We start from the raw sequence: 9,101 nt of genomic DNA, 5'->3' as shown, positions 1-9,101 counted from the left end.
CCGTGGCGGTGTATATTTTTCGCCGCGGCGAGATAGTTCTACAACGGATATCTTATCCTTTGTAGAATATCTCGCCGCGGCGAGAAATTCTGGAATTTTTTAAAATTGGACAATGGAACTCTATCGTTGTAGAAGCTTCTACAACGGATGTGTAAGCGTTGTAGAAGCCAAGCTTCTACAACGGATATCTAAGCGTTGTAGAAGCTTCTACCACGCTTAATAAGCGTTGTAGATTAAGCGTTGTAGAATCATTCTACAACTGTTTTTAAGCGTTGTATTATCCCAGTTTTGTAGTAGTGAAAACACAAAAAAAGGTAGATATATGAATTTGTAATATTTCTATATGTGTATATATATATATATATATATATATATATATATATATATATATATACTGATAAAGTTAAACATATGTTAGATATATATGTATATATAATTATTTAGCAAATCTTAATATAGATAATATCTTTAATTTCTATGTAAATTTGTTTTGTACGTTTATCTCTATTAGTAAATTATTAACAGACAATTTCAACTTAATAAATTAAATACAAGCATAATTGAGACAACATGGAATAACAATTGAAATATTAATATAATTAGAAAATTAAAGATTTCTTAAAGGAATAGATTATGAGATTTCACATTATATCCTTAGCACAAGCTCTTCAAACAAAAGATTAATCAAACTTTAGTAGTCTTCACAAACCATTCCAAACGTCTCCAACATAAATTCAAACTGGATTAACACTTGTTGAAGTTGTGTTATGCTCGCCGTTATCCTCGTTCTCTCCAGTCAACTCCTCGAGCGATTTTCCCTTGGACTCAGGAACTAAGAAGGTGAATAGCATTCCCAAGAAGTTGATGACTCCAAGCATGATCAACGAATTCTTGATCCCGATCCCGGTTGGGTAACCTGCATCGACCTTTTTTGGATCTGTGCTTTGTGCTGCGTAAAGGAACCCAAAAGCTCCAACCATCGCCCCGGCTTTCCCCGTGGCCGCCGATATCCCGTGACAAGTTGACCTAAGTCTGGCTGGAAAGATCTCGGCCGGGACAATGAACGTGGTCGCGTTGGGACCAAAGTTAGCAAAGAAGAAGGTCAAAGAGTACATGATCACAAACCCTATGTGGTTTTCTTTCTGGGTCCAGTGGTTATAAGGGATGGCTAGGGCAAACATAAAGACGGTCATGAAGAAGAACCCCATCATCTGGATCGCGAAGCGTCCCATGTAGTCGATGAGCGCAACTGTGAACCAGTAACCGGGGACGGTGCTGAATAGGGCAATTAGGGTTTGCGCTCTAGCGATCTTGTAAACTTCGTGGATCGCATTCATGGTGTTTGCTGCCGGGATCCACCCGATTCCGGTGAAGATGTCTTTCTGGAACAGGTTCTGGCTGTAAAAGGCTATATCCAAGAGGAACCATGTGGAGGTTGTTCCCAGCAGATGAAGGCCATGGCGGCGCGCAAATTCTCTAGAAAAGAGGCCAAAGCTGTTGGAGTCGGAACCGGTAAGCTTTTCGACTTTCTCTACCTCGGCCTCGATCTCGACTTGGAGGACTTTGGACATGTTGGCCGCGGCTAGCTTCCCATCCTTTGCCACGAGAGCAGTGTAACGGGCAGTTTCGGGCATCTTCATGCGCCAGTAGTATGTGAGCGCCGCAGGGAATGCTCCAAAGAGGAGGATCAAACGCCACACGTAGTCTGCCTGGGGAGGGAGGGATGCCACCCGGTCTTCCAAGTAAGTTGGTGCTGGGAATTTCTTATCAAACGCTGCGGACATGATCAGCGCCACAATTCCTCCACCTGAAATATATAATCGTTACATATTAATGGTTAGGTTTACTATTTGATTAATAATATCACTTGTGATGATATGTGAGATAATTACCTAGAATACCGAAGCCTTGCATGGCAAAGACGGCTGCGATAAATGCGCCACGAGTCTTCTTGTTGGCGTACTCAGACATAATGGTGGCCGAGAGTGGGTAGTCTCCACCGATGCCAAACCCTAGCCAGAACCGGAAAAAGCAGAGAGTCGCCATTACAGCGGTGGGATTGCTAGAGAAGGAGAGCCCAGAGGCAATAGAACAGACAACCATGATGACTAGGGTTAGCCCGTACACCCTCTTCCTTCCCATCTTGTCTCCGAGCCACCCGAAGAAGAGCTGTCCCGCCAGAGTCCCGCAGAAAGCCACTCCGTTCACCGCAGCCGCCACATTAGGTGGCAGCGAGCCCGGCTTCGCCTTGGTGAGGTCAGTGTAGTAGATCCGGCCCAGGAGCTTAGTGACTAGAGAGATGCAGAAGAGATCGTAGGCGTCAGTGAAGAAACCCATTCCAGCTATGACTATGGCAGTGAAATGGTACAATTGAGTCTTTGCCACATCCAGTGCGTTGAGCACTCCTAATTGGTTCTCTCCTCCGGCCCCAGTCATGCTTGCTTGACTACATTAATTAATTGTATAATAATAAATTAGGCGGAAGAAAATTTAAGGTAGATATTATATACCCATCCTATTATTGGAAGCGAAAAAATTGACATATATCATCACCATGTTTTTTTTTTGGACATTGTTATTGAAGAAAAATTATACAAAATAGCCATTGGTAACTAATTGATTATCAAAATAGTCCAAATTTTAAATTTTCAGCAAAATAGCCAAAATTACGCTGTCAATTTTTTTTTTACACCAGCATTAAATATTTTTTTTTTACAATTATTATGAGCAATTTATCACTTTCAAAAATATTTAATCCTATGATTAATTTTTTTTTGAAACCTGATTACCAAAAATTATGGCAATTCCTCTAGTTTTACGTAAACTTTGGTTATTTTACAAATCATTAACTTTAAATCGACTATTTAGCCAATTTATCGTTATAAAGATATTTAAATTTATAATTATCGTCATAAAAACTGATGATATTATAAAGCCACTAATAAAATTTTGTTAAATTTTTTACCTTTTTTGTTGATAACATTCATCTCTATTTCTTGTTTAAAATTTGTCAATTTCAATGGTCTCTGTGTAACGAAGCCAAAAATGTAGATTAGTGGGACTAATATGCAAAAAAAAAAAAAAAATCTTGTTGATTTATAAATTTTATAGATAAAATAATATAAAATTAATATGAAAAAATGGGAAAAAAGTGGGAAAAAAAAAATTTGTTTGAGGGGGCTATAGTCCACTTTGGGCAAACAGTGGCTTCGTGGATAGTGTTTACTTTCATATTACTCAATCAATAATTGGCAAGTGCAAATAAATTAACTCTTATTTTAGGTATACTATATTTCCTTGGTATGAAAAACAATTCGAAAGGAAGTTAAATACACATTGGCCGTAATTTTGTTATAATAAAAGTTGCAATCGAATGAAATGTTAAGTTTCACTCCGATTTCAACTGTGCTAACTTATATCTTTAACTTTGCAAGCCACGTTAAATGCATGCACTAAGATCACCGATGATGTAATTATCATTCATATGTGCAAAAAAAGTAGATAATACAAAATCAATTTTGTAATGTAGTGCTCAACTTTAGTTACATGTGGTCCCTAAAAAAAAGTTGCACATAAAAAACATAACAAAAAAAATAAAATTTGAATGTTAAGGTTCATTTAAGCTGCAAGATTTGTAGATTTCAGTGAATCAACTATATTATACACTAGACTGACCTTTTTTTCTAGAGGATGTTGGAGAATGACAATGAAGCAGAGAGATATCTGTAGAAGATTTTTGTCTTCCTCTTGTGAAGTCCACAGTTATATTAGAATGATAATTAACGATCCATTATATATCACTGGTAATTGCGAATCATAATGGCATCTAACGGCATATACTCAATAGTTGCTCTTATCAAATTATATAATAAAATATAAGTCAACGTTTCAAAAAAGTCATAGGACAGCTCTCTCTCTCTCTCTCTCTCTCTCTCTCTCTCTCTCTCTCTCTCTCTATAATAAAATATAAGTCAACGTTTCAAAAAAGTCATAGGACAGCTCTCTCTCTCTCTCTCTCTTCTCTCTCTCTCTCTCTCTCTCTCTCTCTCTCTCTCTCTCTCTCTCTCTCTCTCTCGTTATGATGTGGATATGAAGGAAAAAAAATCAAGTTTATCAAACAATGCTATGTTTATTAAACGATGAACATTCTCTCTCTCTCTCTCTCTCTCTCTCTCTCTCTCTCTCTCTCTCTCTCTCTCTCCTACAAGAAGTCACATTCTTTCTTTATATAGCAATCATTTGATCAGTTTTCAAATAAAAACCGCAGCCAAATAATGCCCCATAAAGTCCATATGATATAAATTATATATATGACATAAAGTCTATATATAACCAGCCCTTAAGGCTATTGATATATCAAACAGTCAGCCACAACCATAGCATTCAATGGCCAATGAATTCACAAAATTAAATACTCTTTAATTTCATTCAACCACACTTTATATTCCAACAATCCCCCACATGAATGAAATTGAGTAACGTCCACACAAGACATGACTCATCTCGATATGGTGATAGCTTCTACGGTCAATATCTGCATAGGATACGTCGGTATAACCTTTGAACCTTCCCTCGTGAAAATATGTCATGTTTACTGACTACTCAGTAGACGCGATGTCCTTGAACTGTTAGTCGTTTGTGTATAAACGATAAACATATTTCCCTCAGATATCTTCCTGACATAAGATCAGTTCTCATGATTATGTTCATTTCGGCCCTGAAACATACGCTTGGTTCTGCAAGAGTTTCTAAAAGAATTAAGCCCGATTAATTCTCTTTCGAAGCGGCCCCACTTCTCTCTCACATAGGTGATTCTTTACCAAAAGTAATCCCGCATTACTTCATCAAATTCTCAAAAAGATTTGATATCACAGAATCATTAAAAGCTCAAAGCTAAACCTCGTACGGGTGTCACAGTTTAATAATAGGAATAGGACCAGGGGGTCTTCCCCCACAGTGATCTCACTTCATCTTGACAATTAGGTTGTCCCTTTGAACCAAGATCTTGGGATCTCCAGTCAACATGGTTGGGTTTCCTTTGCCTAGACTTATTGTTCGTGGGCTTAAGCCCTACTCCTTTAGATGTCTTCTCTAAATGGTCCATCTATAACCCTTAGGTTAGCGGATCCTTAATATTCTCTGTGGACCCTAATATAGTCAAATCCATTGACTCCATATAAGAGAAGTTAACTCATGGTTTTTATGTCGTTGACAAAATGTCTAGACATACCATGGTTCATCACGTTATGTGCTCTACTAATAAATTGGTTATAACAATAAAATCATATTGTAGGCACAACTCAAGAATATCTTCTACAAAATAAAATGACATTCAGCCTCTTCAACATCTTTATTAGTGTAACAAACTCGGATTCCAACGTGGATCGAGTTATCACTTATTTTATGGAGGATTTCCAAAGCTCAATTTTTTTATCTCCCAAAATGAATACCAATCCAAAAAAGGATTTAAGATATCCAACTCGCATCAGTGAATCATTTAATGACTTTTGGAATATCTCTTATTAAGTAGAAAATAGTTACGAGTAAATCGTAGATACCTCAGTACCCTCACGATCACTATGCATAGTTTTCAACCTGGTGTACTCGTATAGCTATCCAATCTACTTATAGTGTTGGCCAAATCAAATTAAGACTGCCTAACACTTTCACATATTCAATTTTGAGAGTTATTTTCTACAATTCTTAGACAAGCAACGTCTAACTCCAATATGACATCTAGAATCGTCATTTCCAAGCTTGTCAAGAATTTCCAGCGACTTGTGACCGTTCACTACAACATTTACCGACGATTTTATTCGTCGGTAATAACCCTGAAATCGTCGCTAAATGTATTTAGCGACGATATTAGCGACGATAAAAGTCGTCGCTAATTCGCCGTGCCTAAATATATTTAGCGACGATTTAATCGTCGGTAAATATTTAGCGACGATATTAGCGACGATAAAACCGTCCGTAAATGTTGTAACCATAAATTTTTTTTCATTTTGAAACAGACAATTAGCGACGAATTTGTCGTCGCTAATTAACGCGGGAAAAAATCCCGCGTCAATTAGCGACGACAAAGTCGTCGCTAAATGTTGTGACGAGAAGTTTTTTTCGTTGTGAAACAGAGTTTTAGCGACGATTTTATCGTCGCTAATTCACGCGGGAATTTTTCCCGCGCCAATTAGCGACGACAAAGTCATCGCTAAAACGTTGTGTGAATGATAATTAGCGACGATAAAATCGTCGCTAATTATTATTATTTTTTTTTTTTTCGTCGTTAATTATTTTTTTTTACGGTTTTTTTGTTGTGAAATTCTAAAATGAAAAATCATATAAAAACTAAATTATATTATCCAAATCAACAACTATATAAAATCCGATTACGTACGTTTTCGGTTATCGAGAAATATGTAAATAATAAATACACAAAAGAACTAATAAACCACTAGTCGCGACGTTTGCTTTGTCGTCCCGCCACTCGTTTTCCCCCTCCTCGACGAGAAACGCTCTTCTGCTGGCGCTGAAGTTCTGCAGGCTGCGGCGTCGGAGTAGACTGACTTGGTCCGCCGGGCGTCGTCTGCTGGCTGGCGTCGGGAGTCCTTTGCTGGCCGCCCGTCGGAGTGCGGACGTCGGGCGTCGGAGTGTGGACGTCGGCCGTCGGAGTCTGCTGGCTGTGGGATGACGGAGCCTGCTGCGAACTCTGCGGAAATTGGGACATGAACGAGCTAAGGTTGAGGCCGGGCACCTGACTCTGTATTGTCTCGGCGAACGCGGCGAGGGTCGATGCCAACACCTCCTGCGAGACAAATCAATTAATTTAGTAAGTAAATGAAAAACGTTATATACTATCAATCATCGTCGTCTGACAAATCATCTTCTTCCATCAAATCTTCGTCCTCAGTTTCTTCATCTTCGTCCTCAGTTTCTTCATCATCGATAGACTCGACCAATACGGCAACTCGAAGAAAATACTTTTCTTTGTCCAATTCAGCTCACTCGCATCGCGCTTTCGTTTCTTCCCGCCGAAGTCAGGGTGCTTCCCCGGGGTTGCATCTCCCACTAATCGCAATTGTCGAAGTATATCGCTCGCTGATTTTCTCACTGGTGGTGGTCGTTTCTCATTTCGTACCTTGTACAGTTTGCTCTTCCTCATCGGGTGTAACAACGGCAAGAATCGACGATGATCGCAGTAAACAATCTTGTTTCGAGCCTTGAAAGATGGTGTGTCGTTGTTACACGTCGGACAAGCAAGGTACCCTTGACCACTCCATCCCGACAAACTGCTTCTCGCTGGAAAATCATTCACCGTCCATAGAAGTACGGAAAACAACCTGAATAGCTCACCGGTCGAACCATCTCTCAACACAACACCGGTTTCCCACAATTCCTTCAGCTCATCAATCAGCGGTCGTAAGAAAACATCCATGTCTTTACCCGGCGCACTACGACCTGGTATAAGCAATGTTAACATCAAGTACGATGTTTTCATGCACAACCACGGCGGTAAATTGTACGCAGTCAAGACTACCGGCCACATACTGTACGATAAACTCATGTCACCAAATGGGTTGAAACCATCGGCGGCAAGTCCAAGCCGGACGTTCCTCGGTTCTGTCGCAAACATGGGATATTTTCGGTCGATCTCCTTCCACGTTGCTCCGTCAGCAGGATGTCGCAGTACACCATCCTCTTTAATGCGTTCATTCTCGTGCCACTGCATCTCTAGAGCTGTGTGCCGACTCGCGTACAGTCGCTTAAGTCGATCTTTCAGTGGAAAGTAGCGCAACACTTTATGCGCTACTTTTTTTCCACCGTCTTTCATCAGCCACCGACTCTCATTACAAACTGGACACTCGTCTAGATTGGCGTTGTCCTTCCAAAACAACGCGCAATCGTGTTTGCAAACGTGAATCGACTCGTAACCCATACCAAATCGACGCAATTTCGCCTTTGCTTCATAATGTGACTCTGGAATCGTGTTGTCGATCGGATGAGATTTTTTCAGTACTTTCAGAAGCTGATCAAACGACTTATTCGTCCACTTGTTCATCACTTTCAAATGCATCAACGTGACAACAAATGAGAGTGACGAATACTCCGTACAACCCGGCCATAATTCTGTGTTCAGGTCGCTGAAAAGGTCATCGAACTGTCCACTCTGGTATTCTGCATTCGGGTCAATACTGTCATCGTCACCGTCTACGTCGTTGTGATCTAAGATATCGTGTACAGCATCAAACATCCCTCCTCCTCTGAACTCCGTCTGATACTGCATTACGTCATCTTCTTCCTCCCCGTGAAAGTTCCACCTCGTGTAATTCCTCTTAAATCCTCTGATAAAGAGATGATTCTCTATATCAGGAATTTTTTGCATCAACACGTTGTTACACCTCTTGCATGGACACTTAACTCGTCCTTCGACATTTACGTGTTGTCGGGCCATTGCCACGAACTCTGTCATGCCAGCCGCAAACTCAACGCTTAAACGTTGGTCCTCGATTATCCAATTCCTATTTGGATAACTCATTTTACCTATAGATTAAACATTTCAAAATTTAGTAGTTTTCGGATTTTATTTTATAATTTCACGATCGATCCTACCGAAATTTCGACAGAACCTCCCCTATAAACTTAACAACCCGGCATCAAGCCTTTAACTTTAAAACCTGCATAGAAACGTCCTAAAACTAACAATAAATCCAACCTCAGTGGTTCGATTATTAAAATTCATAATCCATCACATTTTTAATCATTTCTAACAACAATTAAATACAATTCCATTTAATTTACATAAACTAACTAATTATTTTTACATAATTTTACCAAATATAAAATTTATAACAAATATATAATTCATTTATAATTTATAAAATTTATAACAAATATTTATAATTCATTTATAATTTATAAAATTTATATTTGGTATAACAAATATATAATTCTAAAAATATAAATTATAACAAATTTATAAACTAAAAATATATAATTCATTTATAACTAATTTATAATTATATAATTCATTTATAACTAAAATTATAACTAAAAAATATATAACAAACATTTATAACTAAAATTATATAATTCATTTATAACTA

General features: G+C 38.5%; 1 protein-coding gene across 2 annotated transcripts; it reads right to left on the bottom strand.

Annotated features, from left to right (window-relative positions):
- Positions 1-641: 641 nt before the first annotated feature.
- Positions 642-3,791, bottom strand: LOC149402318 (putative inorganic phosphate transporter 1-3). 2 transcript variants are annotated; one of them, XM_089608836.1, is made up of 3 exons: positions 3,785-3,791; positions 1,893-2,417; positions 642-1,807 (listed from the first exon to the last, which is right to left on the bottom strand). In XM_089608836.1, the coding sequence occupies exons 1-3, from the start codon at positions 3,789-3,791 to the stop codon at positions 735-737; spliced, it is 1,605 nt and encodes a 534-aa protein (XP_089464962.1). In that variant the 3' UTR covers positions 642-734. The 2 variants fall into 2 exon arrangements, with proteins under 2 accessions (XP_089464962.1, XP_089464963.1); XM_089608837.1 differs by lacking the exon at positions 3,785-3,791 and having other exon boundaries at positions 1,893-2,352.
- Between the last annotated feature and the right edge of the window lie 5,310 nt (positions 3,792-9,101).

The sequence above is a fragment of the Urtica dioica genome, chromosome 3 (assembly GCF_054948205.1).
Source record: "Urtica dioica subsp. dioica isolate 48M chromosome 3, U.dioica_male_clone48M_v1_H2, whole genome shotgun sequence".
Classification (NCBI taxonomy): Eukaryota; Viridiplantae; Streptophyta; class Magnoliopsida; order Rosales; family Urticaceae; genus Urtica; species Urtica dioica.
The sequence above is the reverse complement of the archived record's forward strand: the minus strand, read 5'-3'. Positions and strand labels throughout refer to the sequence as shown.